This window comes from Bemisia tabaci, chromosome 1 (genome assembly GCF_918797505.1).
Source record: "Bemisia tabaci chromosome 1, PGI_BMITA_v3".
In the NCBI taxonomy this organism is placed as follows: Eukaryota; Metazoa; Arthropoda; class Insecta; order Hemiptera; family Aleyrodidae; genus Bemisia; species Bemisia tabaci.
The window spans coordinates 16,294,539-16,317,348 of record NC_092793.1 but is presented as its reverse complement, the minus strand read 5'-3'; the positions used below and the strand labels follow the sequence as shown (position 1 = coordinate 16,317,348).

Sequence of the window (22,810 nt, the reverse complement as noted above, 5' to 3'; positions counted from 1 at the left end):
AATTTGGAGTAATATATAATATGGGACCTAGATTTGACTGCGATGGATCGTTTTAAAAGTTCGAATCCGACGGCTGGCCTGGCGCGAGTCCGCCGGCAACAACGCCCTCCATTGTCCCGAACTTTTGGTCATCCGGAATAATTTGAATACCCATCAACCGAATGCGGGCCATCCCGCTTTCGGTCGCCCCTGCCTGACCTTGCTACAATTTCGGCCGCCTCGTTGTTGGAGAATAGGAGAAAAAGGGGGACCTCGGGGGGGGGGGGGGAGTGCGGGCCGATCCCAAATAAAACAAGACGAGCTTGACAAAGAATAATTGATGTTCGGATGAGTGGTCGGCCGCGGTAAACACTCCGTGCCCTGCCATTTTGTTAGAGCAGAAAAACGAATGCGCCCACGTTTGCCATATCGCAAGACCGAATAATGTACAAGGACCAACCAATTTGCTCACATTCTCGCATTCTTGCCGAAGTTTCACGAAATTGTAATCAGGTTGAAACTTAAAATCACGAGGTTGGTCACAGTTGGAATAAAGTGCTTTCATGCCATGGATATTTGCGATACAGGTAATTCATCGTGTGTAAAAATTTGCGAGAGATATGATTGTGTCATTGTTTTCCTCTAGAACGATATCCCTAACTCAAAAGCAAACTCTCGAAGTTGAGACCATAATGGCGGAGATCACGTTATGAGAGTCTACCTCTATACCCTGTACCCAGTTAAACTCATCATGCACCGGTGGGAGGCAAATACATTAAGAGGGTTGCAGCCTTGTGCAGAGGCGTGTGGAACAGTGGTGTGGCGTGAATTGCGATATATCGATTGTTATGCCATTTAAACCTACGGCAAAGAATCGATTATTAAGGTGTTCGCTGCGAACACCCTGTTTATCGATCCTTTTCCATAGGTTTAAATGGTATAACAATCGATATATCGCAATTCACGCCACGCCACTGGTGTGGAACAACGATACTGCTACCGCGGAAACCCTGCTAATGTATTCGCCCCATACCTTTGCATGAAGATTAACTGGAAATTAATGTAGATTCCTCTCGTAAATTTGGCGATCCCCTTCATTACAGCCAAAACTTTGCGAGATTTCTTTGAGTTTGGATATTCAGAGAAAATCAGTGACACCAACGTGTTTCTCTTTGTCATTATAATAGGATTTCGCAAACCGTAAATATTCGTGGCGCGTAATTGCTCCATTTCGATTAACCGTGAGTCATTTAAAATGTACACATTAGTAGTTTGAGTCTGTAGATCCTTTCCAATACAGTTCCTATGAAAGCATTTACGGGGACCCAAAAAACGCTCCACATCTGTCGCATTGCGTAATTACATGGAATTGTCATCCTGAACAGCACTCTCAGGAGTATCGATCGAACTTCGAAATGACATGACGTCCCGGCGATTTAATGCACGCGAAACAAGATATTTAAGCATCAGGATCTGGCCTTTGATTGGTGGCTTCCGATAGGCGCATATGTCATTATTCAGCGTTGCCAGATAAGACATGAAAATCCCCTTGATTCGGATCTTTTTATGAGGGAGAAAGTGGTGATCGATCGTCATTTGGCAATTAAAGCTCCGGCTCGATGAGATCGGATTACAGATGCAGATAATTGAGCCGATGTTTCATCAACGTTGCATTGCCAGTGGGAGTATGGAAGCAACCGGCAAAGCTGCCAATTTTCAAATGTTGCGAGTAGTTGATGCGTGGTGTTTTTCGTAAATATGTGCGGAATGGATCAGCTGCGCCGTTCACAGTATTGGAAAATAAAAGGATCTGTCCAAACCCCAAAATTTACATTAACGCAGATATTGTCCCTAAAAAACACAGCATATAACTTCACTCACCGTGGGAGTGTCATTCCCTCGTTTCTTCACCTTGGTTTCGTCCGTGTTTAAGTCAAGTAACTAGTTCAAACGGACTCCAATTTGCACTTAGGGACTACAATATTTCTAGCTCAGTCGAGAATCAACGTATTTACCATTGTTTCCCCCATGCAAATGGGTGTTTTTACAGATGAGCCAGAAATTGTAGTTCCTAATTTCCAAATAAAGTTCAAATGTGTGTATCACGAATTCAGTACCACCGGTGCTAAAAGGTACGTACTCACGTTCTTTGAAAAATCGAGTCAGTGGCATTTTGAAAATCTCCAATGATGGTTCCCTGCGTAAGGAAAAGGTTCTCACGCCGGTTATGAACTACGGAGTTTCCTAAGGGTGCGAGCATTCTCCTAGGCGAGTTTTTGCAAATTAGTTTGAAATCGCCAAACCAATTGCTCAAATTTTGATCATCAGTCATCGGTAGGCAAATCAAAGAGTTGATTTCCAATAGTATCTCTCACACGATGGAGGAGATAATGAGGGGAGTCTGATAGTGGACTGTCTCGTAATATCACGGATCCTCCGGAATACGAGGTCTGTTAGATTAGAAACCGGATTTTGGTCATAACTAGCCCACAATGCGTCCAAATTACGTTTTCTTGAGCTTTTCTGATAGCTGGAAATATACTTAAGAACGCTACGTTCACAAGTTTGAAAAATCCTAATTAGCTTCATTGGTATGTGGCTTGAAGTAAGGCAACCTCAAGGGTGTTTTGCGATTTTTATGTTTCACCGAACTTGTCTCTTTTTTTCGGTCTTGCACCACATTTTTCAACCCACAAGGACGATTGGAGTTTCGTCTCCATATCGTAGCCGTACACTAAAGTATTGTCACCGAAAATTATCCTATCCAAAAATGTAGGATCACTGCTAGAACGTTCAAGCAGCTAAAGGAAAATTGACATTTGGTTGGATATTCGTTCAACGGACAACAATAAAGGGGCAAGCGTACCTGAAACTCGATGCGTGTCTACATATTCTATCAAAATTGTATGTACAGAGCCTTCAGAAATATTACTCTGTTCAACAAGCTCGAAACGACCGTTTTCGGGCACTTTTGCCCGCATTTCTTCCACGTGACAAATGTCAGTTGCCGTTGAGGGTCGCTTTCCATGCTCCTCATCTTTGACGAACTCCTGACCAGTTTTGAATCGTTTAACCCATTCAAAACAGTGGGAACATCTCATACAATGATCATGGTACACTTTACTCAGCAGATACCAAAAGTTTTGGTACAAGGTATACCGAGTTTAAAACAAAATTTAATGTTGAATCTTTGCTCTATCAGTGATCCTATGATGAAAATCGCAAAACGCACCTGACTTACTCGGATTCAAGATGACACAGAATAAACACTGATCAAAATAAAGAAAATCTGTGAACGTAGCGTTCTTAAGTATATTTCCAGCTATCAGGAAAGCTCAAGAAAACCTAATTTGGACGCATTGTGGGTTAGTTATGACCAAAATCCGGTTTCTAATCTAACAGACCTCGTATCAGGATGTTCGCGTATATATCTAGGATGATCCAGGTCTTGGATTCATAATGGATGCAAATTTTGTAGCAAATTCAACATACTTTCTAAATTGGACTATGTTCTTTCTAAGAGGTTTCGGTATATTTTCTGATTTTTAATCGGCAGCAATGCAACCATCTCCAATCCTCCGAGCCATCGCGGCGGCTGCCTAGCGAATGGAGTGCGGAAGGTCACGAAGTTGTACCAAGACGCCCGCTACTCCCCGAGCGACTAATTACAAAATCCTTGCATCGCTTGCCGCTTTTCACCCCTAAATAACACAATTCTGAAAAGACACGGTAAAAAAATGAGCTTTCCGTGTGATTTTGCTAAAAATGGACAATTTAGCCTAGCCCCCCCAAATTTTAGCGTACCCCAAAATCATTTGACGTGCATAAGGAGACCATAGATATGGTGTTTGTGAGAATTTTGAATGAAATCGAACAGATAGATTCTGAGATATCGCTGTAGGCAAATTTGGGGGACGTCGGACGGACGGACACACATTTTTTCAAGTATGGTTATTTTGACTCCTGGGACCTTAAAACGTCTAGAAATGATGAAATTTCAACTTCTTTTTTTTTTCGTGGAGGATGACAATACTTCCTCTCTACCCTAGGGGAGCGAGAAAGTAAAAATACCAATTTGATGAGCGCTAGGTGGAACGTGGTACTGGATTGTCGGATGGGGGCAGTTGACCGGAAAAGTCTCGATATTAGAAACAAAGAGGAAAATTTAACTCGCATGCAATACACATTTTCCTACATATGTTTTACCGGTGAATCAAAAAATGGCCTTGGTTTTTCGCAATTGTGCAAAATTTCCTGGGAAATCGCATTTTCTCTAAATAAGCTCGATTTTTTTCGGGAACAACCGAACCGATCCTAACAAACGGAGGTCATTATCGGAACTCGCTCAAAAAGTTATATAAAAATTCACTTAGCAACCCTATAGGAGAAATTTTTAGGCCTGTGGACAGTGATCCGAAGCAAGATCCCAGTTGGGGAGGGAAATATCCCTAAGTTTCACTAGAAATCCCGAATTCCCAGATTTGTTTTAAAAAAATCCCCAGAATTGGAGAGACTACATTTTTTTCGTAGAATCATGATTCATTCTGAATATAGATAAATTCGGCTTGAGGTCAAAATTGAGGGTGAATGAGCTGTTTTGTCCTTAATTTTATCACATTAGAAAAAATTCCTGGATCCCTAGGGATGTTGAAAAATCAGTGGATCCAGGGATTATAATGCCTAGACTTCAGATCCCTGATTCCCTGCCTGTAAATGTATGTCCCTCTTGGTTGGGCCCCCTCTGATTGGTTATAATCACTTTGCAACATTGCGGTGCTCCATCTCTCATTAAGTTTAAACCGGCTGATGGTGAGGCTGAGAGCGATTGATGCTCCCCGCTCGCTCCATAAGACGCAGACGCAGACGCTCTGGCTCTGGGCTGCCCACTGTTGCCGTCTCCACATGATAAATATCATTTATTTCGTCCATTTACCGCGCAAAATTCGATATATACCGACGTACTGCCAGCGTCGCAAGGAGTGAAAGGCGACACCAGTGCAATGCCCAGTGTCTTGAGTGTCGTCCGCGCCGCGACGCCCGCGCACTCTCGCGTTGCCAAGTTCAAACATCTCTGCAAAATTTCTTTGCTGCAAAGACGACTTTCGACAAAATGAATTGAATCGGGACGTGCGAAAACCGCTAATGTACATTTTTCAAGTTTTTAGTTCTTTTGAGTTGATAATGCTCTCCGGAGTTGGATGCAACCACAAAAAAGGCGTTAATACTCGTCCTCCGGTTACCATAATCCTAAAACGAGTCCTTTCATCACTTTTATGGCTGTATAAACTCTTTAAAAGTATCACTAACTCAAAAATCCGAAGACTGGCAAAATGAACATAAGAGGTTTTTGCACGTCCTGATTCAATCGTGATGCGTGAAACAAAGCATTGAGGACATACTATTCTAACCAGCTGAAGCCCCCTTTACTGATCATATCAAATGAGAGAGAATATTGGGCTGTCTAATAAGTCAGCGCAACAAAGGCCACGGTTCAAACTGTAAGAGCCGCTTTTGCCCACTCTATCAAATGAAGGCAAAACAGCCGATTACAATCAATTTGGGTAAGCTAGAAACTGTGGCATTATGCATTCAGTGAGATGACAATGAATTCGCAACTTTGTGAGTTGTTGGAAGCTTTCGTTACGGACCGCGATTGAGCAAGCTTTCTCACCTGCGATCGATTGCTCGAAAGTATTTTGGAAGGGGGTGAACTTATATCAACTTTTCAGAATCGTATCTGAATCTCTGCACAGGCCACTACTCGTACACGAGGTTATTGATTGGCTTACTTAGAGATTCGAAAGCACTCTTGTCACGTCCGAGCTTGACACCGTCGGGACTGAATATTTAGAGATGCGGGACGGCTGAATTTCAGTATAGGCAACAATTCGTGCACGATCATACTGATTGGCCTACACGTAGATTAGAAGGCGCTCTGTGCCAGAACTTGGCGTTCCCAAAACTGAACGTATGAGGCGTCGGAACGGCGTAATAAAGGCCCCTGCGAATTTCCACATAGGCAACAATTCGTGCACGATCATTCTGATTGGCCTACACGTAGATTAGAAGGCGCTCTGTGCCAGAACTTGGCGTTCCCGAAACTGAATGTATGAGGCGGCGGAACGGCGTAATAAAGGCCCCTGCGAATTTCCACATAGGCAACTATTCGTGCAAAATGATATTGATGAGCCTACACGGAACTAAAAAGGCGCTTTGTGGCCCATCTCTGCGTTTCCGAACCTGGATATTGAAGGCAGCGGAGCGGGAATTTACGGGCTTGATCCGACAACGGAGCGAGGAAACAATCGTGACGGAGTCTCGTCTCGTCCTCGTCTTGTCGGGGTGTTATCTCCTCTCTGTGTCTACAACAACGATGAGTCTTCCTTAGTTTCTCTTTTCACCGTTTCCATCACGTATTGTTCCAATGCGCGGCCACGATGCAGTGCGCGGTGGCGGCGGCGGTGGGCACTCACACTCAACGAGAGGGGGTGGCGCTTCACCGGTGGCATCGGGAGGGGATCATGGGTGGGGGGGATAGGGGGGGTCCACCAACGCTGAATCGTCCGACCACTGGGAATCCTCGTTACAATGGGCATCTGCCTAACTTTCAAATTAAAATAATCACGGCTGCCAGGATCATTTGAATGTTGAATTTTAAAATAATTGATGGTTTAATAAAAAAATTTCTATGGGACTCCAAGAATTGAGGACTTTTTCAGTAAAAGGGCGTATGAAGCTTGCAATGCTGCTAGGACTGTGCAGTTTTTTTTAGCGTTTGCGGCAGATGAAATTAGCCGACTTAGTTCCTTACAGTAGTGAGGAAAAACCTCGAAGCAGCTTCAGGGAAAAATTCATAGCAGTAATGTCGGCTAAGTTACTTACAACTAGAGAGCTACGTTGCACGATCGTAGCAGCATTGGAAGTCTCATACGCCCTTTTACCAAAAATTCCTCAATTCTCTGAGAGTTTAAAAACTCTGAAATATAAAATAGAGCAGTTTGTTTTTTTATTTTTTATTACAAATAAAGATTGTAACAATGGCTATTCCAGATAACTATTCGATGATAATTAATGCTGCAAATGCGCCTTCTAAAACTGCCAATTTCGGTCAATATATAAAATAAATATTCCGCTCCATCGCGTAAAATTTGGCAAGTACAAAATTTTGTTCTCGTTAATAATTTTCTCCTCTACTTTTCATTTTAATAGTAAATCTCAGTGGCTGACATTTCGGTTTCTACAAAATTTCACGTATATTAGCATACCTCTGCAATATTTCGATACGAAAACGACACTCGGAGGTAATGAAGGAAGATCAGCCTTCAGCGAAGGTTAGGGTAAGGCAGAGGCTACTCTCTGAAATTGAACGTGGGTTTTCACCCTTTATTAATAGAGTATGGTACTGCAAAACCAACATTTTTCATTACCTTGAAAGATGAGACCTGTAAACTTTCCGCCTTGTATTGCATCTACTAACTAAACTTTTCATTTTGTTTTTTCCCTAGGCTTACATGAAACCGAAAGCTAATGCCGTACAGATTGCGAAAATCATCGCGTTCACTGTGATAACATGCAGTTTCATCTTAGGCTCGTTTATGTTAGCTGCCGCTTACGTTCAGGCTAACGCATCTTGTTCCCAGCTCCTCCAGGCTGAGGCGCTTCTCCACCAGCAGGTAAGAACTAATAATCAATTTATTTACACTGCAGTATGGTTAAAATTTAGCACTAAGTTTACAAACTCCAGTGATTCCACGCCACACATCGTCGCTGCTCTTACGTAAGGGCGTATCTCGATTTTCACATGAGCCTTGTTTTACATGAAAGTCCATGCTTTCTGGGGCTCATGCGAAAATTGAGACACGCCCTTACGTCAAAGGAGCGACGAAATGGCCACTAGATGGAGAGAAAATCGAAACTTTCAGCAGATGTTCCCTCCTCAAAATTTCACGCAAAAGACATTTACCTTGTTTAAAAAGTTCAAAATCAACAGACAATCGAGAAATTAGTGTTCATAGTGCACATTGTACCCTGTTCATACATTTGGGAAACAAATAGTTCTTCAGTGAAAGATAACCGCAGCAATCATACCTTATATATAAAAATTAAAATTTCTCGCCCCCAGAATCTTAGAATTCTAGCAGTAATTTATAACCTCGTGGGATTTCAGTACTAAACATGCTTGATCGATGCTCAGTGAAACACATGTGCACTCTATCGGAATGTAAAAGTTTATGAGTTTAAAATCAGGAGCTAAGATAAGCTGCACGCATCGTGCGTTTTCTCCGTGGATCATGTTTTTTGGCACCTAATCAAACAGTTGCATCATTGCTGCGTGTACATGCACGTAATGCCTCCGAAAAAAACTCCTCTTTGAACCAAGCAGTAACGATTTCTATTCGTGGTCACGTACCTATTCGCATCGTTGCAAAATTATCCATTTAAAACTAGAGTGGCTCCTTGTATTTCCATCTGTATCCTTTAAAAACAGGAAATCTGTAATCACAAGCTCAGTGGCAGTTTATAGTATGTTTTATGTTTATAGTATCATGGGACTCAGGGAATTCTAAGGAGACAACATCAATGAACAAGCTTTTTCAACATTAATATGGTTGACCAAAATTCTGATATTCCCATCGGTTCAATTAAAATTTTAGAAAATAAGTGAGCGCCGCACAGTGGATCAAGTCTATTAGAGAGGTCGGACATAACATTTTTGACTAAAACTGTAAATTTTGATGTCTATTCCGTCACAATCAAGGGGTGCTTCCAGAAGAAAGTTTCATGAGGAAAACCAAGGAACCACTTTTAAAACCTCAAAGTTCTGTATGAACGGAGTTATAAGCGTTTAAAGTTTCCAAATGTTGTCCGACCTCTCCTATGACTCGATTCATTGTGCACCAGGAATATGGAAACAACTATTAAATAAGATATTGAAAGCTTATCAGTAAACAAAAAACAAATATGGTGAAGGAACTAAGGGTCGTCTTGACGACATACTCAATGTTAAAATAGTTTTGGGGCTGTGGGGTTGGTCATTGGTCGAATTAGTCTTGAAAATGAGACGCTATTCCGTCTTATCTTTGTCAAATTACTTTCACCTCTGCATAGGTTTATTGCAGTTTATTGTTTTTGGCTTACTGTAGAGCAGATGCAGAGGGTAGATGGAGGGTCAAAAAGTTAAATAAAATTACTTAACTGTGACTTCGATTGAGATAGTGGCTCTCTAAAATGGGACCGACGCACAGCGGATCGAGTCAAGCAGAGAGGTCAGACACGAAATTTTTACTTAAACTCCAAATTTTGATGTTTATTTCGTCACATTTCAAATTTTAAGAGTTGATCCTAGAAGGACATTCACGAAGAAACCAATGAAACCGATTTTATAACCTCAAAATTGTGTATAGACGGAGTTATAAGCTTTAGAGGTTTCCATATTTTGTTCGATCTCTCCCATTGACTCGACCCACTGTGCGGCATAGCGAGCGGATAAAAATCGCATTTGCTGAGTCTATTCGCGGACGCCGTTAAGTCCAAATGCACGACGACGACGGCCGGACCAAAGCTGCGTCGCCATTTTGTGCAGAGCCGTCACACGTCGCGTAGAAAAATAATAGACTGACTATAATAGAAAATAATTTTTCGAATCTGTCAAAAAACGCTAGGGTTTTTTAAGGTTTGCCTAGAGAATGAGAAATTGAAAACATTGCCATGAACTCGACACGATAAAGCAGGAGGTCTCAACCGCTCTTGGCAGAGCTATTGTTATTAAAATTATATCGTTATTTTATATTATATATTATATTATTATGTTGTTATTAAAACAATAAATGTATACTTCGTCGATTGTGTCTATATCAGAATTTTGTTTCGGCGATTGAACTTTACAATAATACTATCAGCGAGGAAAATACAATAATAATATCAGCTTAAATGCAAAGTTTAAAGTGTGGGATATAAATGAAGATACTACCCTCAGAAAAATGAGATATTCTGCTTCAATTAAACTTGATCTGAAAAAATTGTTACTGTTCATTTTCAAAGTTCAAACACAACTTTTGCCTCTATGACAAGCGAACCAGTCCGTTGAACTCCAATTGCCGTTCAAAATCTGTATTAAAATGAAAATCGGCAACCCAGCACTAAATACCATCTTTGAGGCTTAATGGACTCTGAGTCCGTCTTGGCTGGCTGTGACCGTCTTTCAGTTCGAGTCAAATAAAAAGGCCGATAAATTGGATCCGAAGTTGCATTTTTGTCACTAAAAATAACAAACGTCCTGCAGTTTGGTGAGATGAAACCGAATTTTGTAAGTAACATTGCAACAGCCATCAAACAGTGTTGTCAAAAGGAACTGAAAATAGTTTATAATGCATTTGTTTTAATGCTAAGATTAATAGCAACGCGAAAAATTGAAACGATGGATTTGTTCCCGATTCGTAATCAGGCGACCATCATCGCGGGAGATTAAGTCACCTTTGATTTGGACGTGTCTTGGCCTTAATGAGATGTGACTCTCTGCAGAGTAAATAATCATTATTTGATGTGTCCATAACTGCATCAATGCCGGTCACGCTCAGAATTTGGAGCTCATTATTTGAAAATATCGCAGCATTTCCAATTTAAGAACCGAGAGATAATTTGCTTCCGAGATCCAGTTGTCTGTTCTGCATTACCAGCAGTCTCCAATTCCAGGCTAACTTTCAAAAAATGTAATATTCGGACAAAACATAAACACTTGTAAACACACCAGAGAACCCAGGAATTAACTTGATCAAATTTTAATGTACCTATAGCATTGTCATATACAGTTTTCTCTGCACCGAATCTCATGAAAATTGATATGCAACCATAGGTTAATACGTCGGATTAATTAGTGACAATAAAAAATCGAAATCTCAGTTAAAAGTCCGGATCCCGGGGGTTGCGCAAAATACCACCTTTAAACGCCAAAAAACCAAGTTACTGGACTTTTTAATAGTTCAAGATATACACCGGAACTCCCTTTTTAACTGAAATTTCGAGTTTTCTATGTTTTTTTATATACCTAACGTATCAACTATGGGCTACATAGCAATTTTCATGAAATTCGATGCGTTGTACATAATGCTGGAATAACAAATTCACCTCCCAGACTTTCACGGGGAATGAGGGTATGCATCAACCTTAAAAAGCTCTTTTGAACAAATCGTACGAAAGAAAAAAGTTTTACTTTTACCCAAAGATGACGCTACTGCAGCATTCTAGCGGTTTAACCTGGGACCAACCTGTAAAAAAGCTCCGGAACATATTCCAATTAAAGTGCAAGTACAAGTAAGAAAGAAAAAAATGTTTTCATATTGCTCACCACATTCTCATGCCCGGGCCTGACAACGTATTCCATTAACACCTGTAAAATGTGTGGCGTTAACTATCAATCATTTTTAAGGTATATGGAAAGATATTTGTTTTTCATTTTGTAAAAAGACACAACTTTCAAAAGCGGTAATCGACATTTCTCGTGTTCAATGAGTCATTAATCGATTCATGATTTGTCAGTGAAATCATCGTGATGAACTGACACATTTAAATCCTTACACAGAATTTGGACTTGAGCTTCTGTTTTAATGTTGTGGTTGGAACCATCGCTATTAGATTTGTCGAAAATGATAAGCATGGCGTGGGCCCTAAATCATTCTGTTGTAAATGCGGAAACATTTCAGTGACGTCACGGATAAAACTGACTGATTTTGAGTTGTGTCATGCCTGATACATGCCGATTTCGCTCGTTGCCAATTGCATCTCCCAAACGGTTAGCATTACCTAATAACTATCAAATGGGCTTTCCCGAAAGCAGTGACTGGTTTGCCTGTACTGCAGATCCCCCCCTCCCACCTTTAACTAGTATGTATGGATAGACGTTGATGAGGGGGAGGGGGCGGGGGCAAGTGAACAAATCCGCCTATAAAACGGATATTATGCAAATTCACGTTCAAGCTAGCTTGACAGATACGGCGATAAAATGTGGATATTTTACATAGGGTTAAATGGGGGAAAGTGCTGATTTTTCAGTACTATCTGGCAAATATGCGTCCGGGCGCAGCGAGCCACGGCGATTAAGGCAATACACCAAAAACATATGAGACATTGCTGTCAGATCTGGGTTGGAAATGAACTGTTTTAGGTACTACAGTAAAAAGTTCTATAGTTGAATTAGAAGGAAGTTCCATGGAACGGTTCTTTAAAATAATTCCTGTTTGTTGCAAAAAGAGTTCCAAATATTTGTCACTTGGTAGCGATCGCTAGCGCTTTACCATTCAACGCAACTTAACGCAAAAATAGAAAAGTAAGGCAAGCTGGACAACACCAGTTTACAACAATTTTTCAGTATCATCTTTATTACAAAATGTTTTCCGAATCGTCTTACTTTTCTATCTTTGCTTTAAAGTCTCCAAGTAAACGAATCCAAGCGTGCGCGTGCTGGCGTCATCGCATGGGGATCCTTATCTCGCATCAATTAAATAGAATTTGATCCAAACTCTTAGAATAACACGTCGTGTTTCGACGCTGTGAATCAATATGTATAACGCAGATGATATTTGTAGATGACCAACGCCTTAGATTAAAAATTATTTTCGGAAATTGGCACTTACGCTAGCCATCATCGAGTACGTTGGATTTTACTGATTGATAAGATTTTACAAAAATCTCACTGGCGTGAGTACCGACAGATGAGACTCCGAAAGTCCATCAGGCCTTCACCGATGCCTCCGCGAATAAAGTTAGGGCCCAAAAAGGCAGCCAACCTATGAATTTCAATTATCCAGAGCGATTTACTGATACTATTGTTACGAACCGTCCTTTATTAAGCACGTGTTTGACTCAGTTTTTGCAGAAATTTACTCAATTTCGCGGAAGAACGCTCATTTCAGTACATTCTTGGCCATCTTGGTTAGAATTGGAATCTGCAGACTGGCGGTGAAATTTTGTGCGTTAGAAGTTGGTTAGAAGGGTGGCTGCACTTTTGGGCCCTAAGCCCTCCATGAACCGATCTGTCGGTACTCTCCCTATACAGGTACTCTATTTAATACCAGCCGCAATGCAAGTTCTTCAATCACCCTTCATCCATCGTCCGAATGCGCGCAGACCGGTTGGCGGTCGAAATTTTCCTCCATAGCCCGCCTCCGCGCCGCAGGTCGATTAAATTCTATCTCTCTCGCCGGAAAATTGGGTGCTTTAATCCGCATTTTTTTTTTTTTTTGACTACTAATTTTATTGTATTTTAATTTTGTTGGAGAGTATTTGCTATTTTTTTTTCACATGTTTATAATGCTGAGTAGACGTGGCTTTGCCTCGCCCTTCGAGAACTAAATCGAAATCAAATTTCGAGAACCGAGCAAATAATTGTGCTATATATAGTTTTTGCCGATTCATCGTTCCCCGCACAAAGGAACGTAACTCCATTCCGTTGTTGCAAAACTGACCGAAACAATTCAATTTCTTACGAGGGTAAACCTCATTTTTGCATGAGATCAGAGATGAAATTGGTGAAACTTTCAGTCAGAAACCATCAAAATTTTCCTGGCAAAATGCACTTTGCGCGGGGAAATCTGGCAACACTGAACGTTCTTTCGCGAGGGAAACGAAGAATCGACGGATCGGGTGCTTATTTAAAAAAAATGAAGCGACCGAAGTTGAACTTTGGTCCGGGCACGACTCGACAACGATGGTACGGAGGAAGGCAGATCTTATATCATGGAGCCACCCAATCTTATATCACAGCGACGTTGCCGCGCGGGCGGTAAAATCCGGGCGATCGCACGCGGGCCCGCGGGGAAAGTGGCGTTTTTTCACGACCACGTGGCGGGCGTGTATCGCCGTGGAAAAGATCATTCGAGGAGATTAGAGAAAGTTGACGTAGGGAAACATCGAAATTACTGGTCCTAATCGCGGCTCGAGCTGCCGTCGCCGCCGAATAGCGCCTCGCCGCTCCACCAATTTTCCACCGAGAGAGATCGAATTTTATGGGCCCGGCGCGGGAGCTGGCTACGGGGGAAAATTTCGACCGCTAACCGGCCCGCTCGTTGGGGCGATGGCTGAAGGGTAATTGAAGAGCTTGCGTTGCGCCCGGTATCGGCGTTAGTGAGATTTTTAGAAACAACTTATCAAGCAGCAGAATTCAACTTGCGCAATGTGAGTATTCGCGAAACTGATTTTTAATCTAAGGCGATGGTCATTTGCGAGTATCATTGCATGTTGTCAAAAATCATGGTGTCAACAAACCCAAAATCTGATCACGGAGTCAACAATTGGTGACGTCGTGCTCAAGCAGTAAAACGTAAAAATGGGCCCTGAGCATCGTGTCAATGATCACGATGTCAAAAAACAGAAAAAATATCTTCCTTACAAGTAAAATTAAAAAACCAAGTCTACAGGAGAGTTTTTGGTCATGTATAGTTAGATTAGGTTAGGCGTGTTAGGGACAGATTAGATTAGGTAGGTATAAGGTTAAAGTTAGGTTGGGTATAAGGTCGGGGAAATTAAGTTCAGTGAAAAATGGGTTAGGTCTTGTAAGGTAAAATTGGGTTAGGTGTAGGTTAGGTCTGGTTAGCTTAAGAGTAAATAACATAAAAAAACAAGACTTTAAATTTGAAAAATGTTATAGAGAGAAGTTTTAAGTTTCGTTGACACCGTGATCGTTGACATCATCTGCGCTATGAGCGTTGATTTATTTTTATTCATTGATAGCGCATCAACATACAATGTATTATTATAAAAGTTCGGATCCGATTCTATTTAATTTATGCCGGTTAAGGATCCCTGTGCGGTGATGTCTCGCGCACGCATGGATTGCTCTACTCGGAGACTTTAACGAAGAGATAGAAAAGTAAGTCAGTTTGGACAAAATTGTTTACAACATTTTTAAGGAATTATCATTATTGCAAAATGATGTCTTACTTTTCTATCTTTGCGTTAAAGTCTCCGAGTGGACTAATCCATAATCCATGCGTACGTGTGCCGTTACTTTCATACTTGTCTCGCATCAATTATAGTGCGGGGGCATACGTAACAAAACATATGTCCCGTGTGCAGATTCGTGAAGGCATATTGTGTGATACATCAATCTCTTCGTTTTGATGTCTAGAAAAAGAAAATCGATGATGGCCATCTCAAATTTCATACAAACCCCCCCAAATTCAAGATGGCGGCCAAAATGGCGGTTTTGGGGTGAAAAAATTTAAAGTTTGCAAATACGTCGTGTCGGGTGTCGATTCTTATGTATTTTTGATCGTAGAATCCGAATTTTCAGTCAAAAGTTAGCCCAAAGGTCATTTTTAGGCCAAAATCCAAGATGGCGTCCAAAAATACCTCTTACAGGTACTAATTTGCCTATTCGGGTCTACATGCATTGTGAGGTATCAATTATTAGGTTTTCAGGGTCGTAGAGTCCGAAAATGAGGTCCATTTTCCGCTGCGGCTCTCAAGAAGCCCTAATATCAAAGATGGCGCCCAAAATGGCCACCGGTCTTGCGGATGAAACTGCCGTTCAGGGCAGCTATAACAAACAATACGTTCAAAATTAAGTTTCTTGGGTCAAGAAGTTCGAATAGGAGATCAGATGTTTACTCCTACAAAAAATTAAGCCTCCGAATCGAAAATGGCTGCCGACATTGTTGCCAGTTAGAGGCGCAGACTGGTGAATGACCGATATTAAGGGATTTGCCGAAGGAGGGGTTTCGATAAGGGCCGTTGTTGGGCCCATACCCTGAAATTCTCCGATTCTACGATTGTTTGCTCATTTAAAGTCTAAAGTTTGCGGAATGTATCATGATTTGGTCATTTTCGGTCCATCTAGGGGTCTAATACTGGCCTAAACATGAGACTAAAGGCCGATTTTGGCGAAAAATGCGGTTTTTTTTACATTCGGCGTGACACTATTTCATAACGATCCCATCATCGGAGGAGATTATTGTCCTTCAAGTACGTTCATTAAGGATGTAAGATAGTCACTTTAGCCAATTTTCGTTGATGGCAAACCTTGCGCTCGGAGTTAAAACGATCTTCTTAGAATTTTCTTGTTTTTCATCATTATTTAAAATGGCATAAAAAGGGCGACTCATCTTAAACCAGAAATATATTCCTTGGTGGAAAATGTACGCAGCTGGTCATAACTTTCCTCCAAGAAATTAATGGATTAAAGCCTCCCCCCCCCCCAAAAAAAAAAACCTGTGTTGCCATATTTTATTGCTTAACATCACAGAAAACCGCGTAATTATTTCAGTATTTGAGGCTGTTCTTCGTAGAGTACATTCAGCAAAGCTCAAAACCCTTGATTCTTCATACGTTACGATCACATGATTAGTGATCATATAAATGCACGTATCCATCATTATTTTTTTTAATACATGTATGTATCTATGGAGACTCCCATCGTGGGGCGGCATTCCCACATATCATCGGTAAAAATTGAGAAAAATGCAACATTGAAACGAAAATGAGAGTTCTGCTATCATCGCGCTGAGAATGTTAGCCTTATCCAAAACTAAAAATTCATTGCTAGAAAAAGTGTAATATTGGTTAAAAGGCAAAACGACATAGAACATAGTCATATCCGGGTGGTATTACCTGCGCAAAGTGGGCAATAGAGTCGTCATCTGCTGAGCTCATATTGCATCTCTCATTTGCTGCCTCACTCATCACAGACATAAGTCTGAGCCAGAAAAACTAAGCGTTTGCTAGATTAACATGCATACGTCATTTCTCCAAAATTATGAAATGGCAGCTCCAAACAAGAGGTTTTATGCAGGAGACAGGGGACCTGATGAAGAGGCAACTGATGAGGAAGCGGTGGGGTGGCTGGGCAGGGGTGAGGGAAACCAGGGTTTCAAATTATTTTTAGGAGGCAGAATTCTGATCGATCGCAGGCAATAAGATTGGCGGGGGCAGGGATTGTCAGGGTGGTGAAAAATCAGCATTAAGTACTCGTGATTCTGACACATGGCTTACTTTTTTTCGGATCTCAGATCCCGGTCAATATGATTCAAAGATGCACCTTCGTGCGTAAATATCGTCTACAAAATTCGTAAGATAATGGGCCACCTACAAGCCCAAAATTTTAAAGCAATTATCACTAACACAAAATATAATCTACTTGCATCTCTGAATACTGTAATTCGAGTCTCACATATTTATTTCAGAATGCGCATATTCAGAGAAAGTGGCTGAAATCCTCGGCCAACTCGGATTTTGCTCGATTTTTACCGATGATATGTGCAAATGCCGCGACACGATGGGAGTGTCTATAGATACACACATGTAAGAAACAAAATAATGATGGATAATTGAGATTTTGCATGTGTGAGGAATTTGCGATTAGACTGTTGATTCTTACGTGAAAGTTCGGGAGAAACACGATGGTGCCACTGGTTTCCTCTTAAATCAACTCCCAAGCTCAAAAAAGGCTCTCAAGCTGAGGCCAAAATGGAGGGGATATCCCACGCTATCCTGAGAGTCCGCTTCTACATCAAGACAAACTCTCCATGTAAAGATAGGGAGCAAATACGGGGGGGGGGGGGGGGGGGGGGGGGGGGGGGGGGGGGGGGGGGGGGGGGGGGGGGGGGGGGGGGGGGGGGGGGGGGGGGGGGGGGGGGGGGGGGGGGGGGGGGGGGGGGGGGGGGGGGGGGGGGGGGGGGGGGGGGGGGGGGGGGGGGGGGGGGGGGGGGGGGGGGGGGGGGGGGGGGGGGGGGGGGGGGGGGTGGGGGGGGGGGGGGGGGGGGGGGGGGGGGGGGGGGGGGGGGGGGGGGGGGGGGGGGGGGGGGGGGGGGGGGGGGGGGGGGGGGGGGGGGGGGGGGGGGGGGGGGGGGGGGGGGGGGGGGGGGGGGGGGGGGGGGGGGGGGGGGGGGGGGGGGGGGGGGGGGGGGGGGGGGGGGGGGGGGGGGGGGGGGGGGGGGGGGGGGGGGGGGGGGGGGGGGGGGGGGGGGGGGGGGGGGGGGGGGGGGGGGGGGGGGGGGGGGGGGGGGGGGGGGGGGGGGGGGGGGGGGGGGGGGGGGGGGGGGGGGGGGGGGGGGGGGGGGGGGGGGGGGGGGGGGGGGGGGGGGGGGGGGGGGGGGGGGGGGGGGGGGGGGGGGGGGGGGGGGGGGGGGGGGGGGGGGGGGGGGGGGGGGGGGGGGGGGGGGGGGGGGGGGGGGGGGGGGGGGGGGGGGGGGGGGGGGGGGGGGGGGGGGGGGGGGGGGGGGGGGGGGGGGGGGGGGGGGGGGGGGGGGGGGGGGGGGGGGGGGGGGGGGGGGGGGGGGGGGGGGGGGGGGGGGGGGGGGGGGGGTGGGGGGGGGGGGGGGGGGGGGGGGGGGGGGGGGGGGGGGGGGGGGGGGGGGGGGGGGGGGGGGGGGGGGGGGGGGGGGGGGGGGGGGGGGGGGGGGGGGGGGGGGGGGGGGGGGGGGGGGGGGGGGGGGGGGGGGGGGGGGGGGGGGGGGGGGGGGGGGGGGGGGGGGGGGGGGGGGGGGGGGGGGGGGGGGGGGGGGGGGGGGGGGGGGGGGGGGGGGGGGGGGGGGGGGGGGGGGGGGGGGGGGGGGGGGGGGGGGGGGGGGGGGGGGGGGGGGGGGGGGGGGGGGGGGGGGGGGGGGGGGGGGGGGGGGGGGGGGGGGGGGGGGGGGGGGGGGGGGGGGGGGGGGGGGGGGGGGGGGGGGGGGGGGGGGGGGGGGGGGGGGGGGGGGGGGGGGGGGGGGGGGGGGGGGGGGGGGGGGGGGGGGGGGGGGGGGGGGGGGGGGGGGGGGGGGGGGGGGGTGGGGGGGGGGGGGGGGGGGGGGGGGGGGGGGGGGGGGGGGGGGGGGGGGGGGGGGGGGGGGGGGGGGGGGGGGGGGGGGGGGGGGGGGGGGGGGGGGGGGGGGGGGGGGGGGGGGGGGGGGGGGGGGGGGGGGGGGGGGGGGGGGGGGGGGGGGGGGGGGGGGGGGGGGGGGGGGGGGGGGGGGGGGGGGGGGGGGGGGGGGGGGGGGGGGGGGGGGGGGGGGGGGGTGGGGGGGGGGGGGGGGGGGGGGGGGGGGGGGGGGGGGGGGGGGGGGGGGGGGGGGGGGGGGGGGGGGGGGGGGGGGGGGGGGGGGGGGGGGGGGGGGGGGGGGGGGGGGGGGGGGGGGGGGGGGGGGGGGGGGGGGGGGGGGGGGGGGGGGGGGGGGGGGGGGGGGGGGGGGGGGGGGGGGGGGGGGGGGGGGGGGGGGGGGGGGGGGGGGGGGGGGGGGGGGGGGGGGTGGGGGGGGGGGGGGGGGGGGGGGGGGGGGGGGGGGGGGGGGGGGGGGGGGGGGGGGGGGGGGGGGGGGGGGGGGGGGGGGGGGGGGGGGGGGGGGGGGGGGGGGGGGGGGGGGGGGGGGGGGGGGGGGGGGGGGGGGGGGGGGGGGGGGGGGGGGGGGGGGGGGGGGGGGGGGGGGGGGGGGGGGGGGGGGGGGGGGGGGGGGGGGGGGGGGGGGGGGGGGGGGGGGGGGGGGGGGGGGGGGGGGGGGGGGGGGGGGGGGGGGGGGGGGGGGGGGGGGGGGGGGGGGGGGGGGGGGGGGGGGGGGGGGGGGGGGGGGGGGGGGGGGGGGGGGGGGGGGGGGGGGGGGGGGGGGGGGGGGGGGGGGGGGGGGGGGGGGGGGGGGGGGGGGGGGGGGGGGGGGGGGGGGGGGGGGGGGGGGGGGGGGGGGGGGGGGGGGGGGGGGGGGGGGGGGGGGGGGGGGGGGGGGGGGGGGGGGGGGGGGGGGGGGGGGGGGGGGGGGGGGGGGGGGGGGGGGGGGGGGGGGGGGGGGGGGGGGGGGGGGGGGGGGGGGGGGGGGGGGGGGGGGGGGGGGGGGGGGGGGGGGGGGGGGGGGGGGGGGGGGGGGGGGGTGGGGGGGGGGGGGGGGGGGGGGGGGGGGGGGGGGGGGGGGGGGGGGGGGGGGGGGGGGGGGGGGGGGGGGGGGGGGGGGGGGGGGGGGGGGGGGGGGGGGGGGGGGGGGGGGGGGGGGGGGGGGGGGGGGGGGGGGGGGGGGGGGGGGGGGGGGGGGGGGGGGGGGGGGGGGGGGGGGGGGGGGGGGGGGGGGGGGGGGGGGGGGGGGGGGGGGGGGGGGGGGGGGGGGGGGGGGGGGGGGGGGGGGGGGGGGGGGGGGGGGGGGGGGGGGGGGGGGGGGGGGGGGGGGGGGGGGGGGGGGGGGGGGGGGGGGGGGGGGGGGTGGGGGGGGGGGGGGGGGGGGGGGGGGGGGGGGGGGGGGGGGGGGGGGGGGGGGGGGGGGGGGGGGGGGGGGGGGGGGGGGGGGGGGGGGGGGGGGGGGGGGGGGGGGGGGGGGGGGGGGGGGGGGGGGGGGGGGGGGGGGGGGGGGGGGGGGGGGGGGGGGGGGGGGGGGTGGGGGGGGGGGGGGGGGGGGGGGGGGGGGGGGGGGGGGGGGGGGGGGGGGGGGGGGGGGGGGGGGGGGGGGGGGGGGGGGGGGGGGGGGGGGGGGGGGGGGGGGGGGGGGGGGGGGGGGGGGGGGGGGGGGGGGGGGGGGGGGGGGGGGGGGGGGGGGGGGGGGGGGGGGGGGGGGGGGGGGGGGGGGGGGGGGGGGGGGGGGGGGGGGGGGGGGGGGGGGGGGGGGGGGGGGGGGGGGGGGGGGGGGGGGGGGGGGGGGGGGGGGGGGGGGGGGGGGGGGGGGGGGGGGGGGGGGGGGGGGGGGGGGGGGGGGGGGGGGGGGGTGGGGGGGGGGGGGGGGGGGGGGGGGGGGGGGGGGGGGGGGGGGGGGGGGGGGGGGGGGGGGGGGGGGGGGGGGGGGGGGGGGGGGGGGGGGGGGGGGGGGGGGGGGGGGGGGGGGGGTGGGGGGGGGGGGGGGGGGGGGGGGGGGGGGGGGGGGGGGGGGGGGGGGGGGGGGGGGGGGGGGGGGGGGGGGGGGGGGGGGGGGGGGGGGGGGGGGGGGGGGGGGGGGGGGGGGGGGGGGGGGGGGGGGGGGTGGGGGGGGGGGGGGGGGGGGGGGGGGGGGGGGGGGGGGGGGGGGGGGGGGGGGGGGGGGGGGGGGGGGGGGGGGGGGGGGGGGGGGGGGGGGGGGGGGGGGGGGGGGGGGGGGGGGGGGGGGGGGGGGGGGGGGGGGGTGGGGGGGGGGGGGGGGGGGGGGGGGGGGGGGGGGGGGGGGGGGGGGGGGGGGGGGGGGGGGGGGGGGGGGGGGGGGGGGGGGGGGGGGGGGGGGGGGGGGGGGGGGGGGGGGGGGGGGGGGGGGGGGGGGGGGGGGGGGGGGGTGGGGGGGGGGGGGGGGGGGGGGGGGGGGGGGGGGGGGGGGGGGGGGGGGGGGGGGGGGGGGGGGGGGGGGGGGGGGGGGGGGGGGGGGGGGGGGGGGGGGGGGGGGGGGGGGGGGGGGGGGGGGGGGGGGGGGGGGGGGGGGGGGGGGGGGGGGGGGGGGGGGGGGGGGGGGGGGGGGGGGGGGGGGGGGGGGGGGGGGGGGGGGGGGGGGGGGGGGGGGGGGGGGGGGGGGGGGGGGGGGGGGGGGGGGGGGGGGGGGGGGGGGGGGGGGGGGGGGGGGGGGGGGGGGGGGGGGGGGGGGGGGGGGGGGGGGGGGGGGGGGGGGGGGGGGGGGGGGGGGGGGGGGGGGGGGGGGGGGGGGGGGGGGGGGGGGGGGGGGGGGGGGGGGGGGGGGGGGGGGGGGTGGGGGGGGGGGGGGGGGGGGGGGGGGGGGGGGGGGGGGGGGGGGGGGGGGGGGGGGGGGGGGGGGGGGGGGGGGGGGGGGGGGGGGGGGGGGGGGGGGGGGGGGGGGGGGGGGGGGGGGGGGGGGGGGGGGGGGGGGGGGGGGGGGGGGGGGGGGGGGGGGGTGGGGGGGGGGGGGGGGGGGGGGGGGGGGGGGGGGGGGGGGGGGGGGGGGGGGGGGGGGGGGGGGGGGGGGGGGGGGGGGGGGGGGGGGGGGGGGGGGGGGGGGGGGACCCGTATGTTTTCAGTTTTGAAGTCACCAAATAAAGTGGTAGCCCTGTCAATGTATTTGCTTGCAATGTATGAGCTTTTTTTTGAGCTTGGAAGTTGATTTCAGAGATAGCCATTGGCACCATCGTGTTTCTCGCGAACTTTTACATAAAATCAATAGTCAAATTGCAAATTCCTCACACATGCAACATCTCCATTGTATTTATATAATCACTAATCATGTTTCAATGTTGCATTTTTCTCAATTTTTACCGATGATATGTGGGAATGCCGCCCCACGATGGGAGTCTCCATAGATACATACATGTATTAAAAAAAATAATGATGGATACGTGCATTTATATGATCACTAATCATGTGATCGTAACGTATGAAGAATCAAGGGTTTTGAGCTTTGCTGAATGTACTCTACGAAGAACAGCCTCAAATACTGAAATAATTACGCGGTTTTCTGTGATGTTAAGCAATAAAATATGGCAACACAGGTTTTTTTTTTTGGGGGGGGGGGGAGGCTTTAATCCATTAATTTCTTGGAGGAAAGTTATGACCAGCTGCGTACATTTTCCACCAAGGAATATATTTCTGGTTTAAGATGAGTCGCCCTTTTTATGCCATTTTAAATAATGATGAAAAACAAGAAAATTCTAAGAAGATCGTTTTAACTCCGAGCGCAAGGTTTGCCATCAACGAAAATTGGCTAAAGTGACTATCTTACATCCTTAATGAACGTACTTGAAGGACAATAATCTCCTCCGATGATGGGATCGTTATGAAATAGTGTCACGCCGAATGTAAAAAAAACCGCATTTTTCGCCAAAATCGGCCTTTAGTCTCATGTTTAGGCCAGTATTAGACCCCTAGATGGACCGAAAATGACCAAATCATGATACATTCCGCAAACTTTAGACTTTAAATGAGCAAACAATCGTAGAATCGGAGAATTTCAGGGTATGGGCCCAACAACGGCCCTTATCGAAACCC

At 52.1% G+C, this 22,810-nt stretch overlaps 1 protein-coding gene across 1 annotated transcript in view; it reads left to right on the top strand.

Annotated features, from left to right (window-relative positions):
- Msr-110 overlaps positions 1-22,810 on the top strand; it is a 98,807-nt gene that overhangs the window by 47,182 nt on the left and 28,815 nt on the right. The window contains exon 2 of the mRNA XM_019055486.2: positions 7,485-7,652. Coding sequence (XP_018911031.2) covers positions 7,485-7,652 — 168 coding nt within the window. The remainder of the gene's footprint in view (positions 1-7,484; positions 7,653-22,810) is intronic.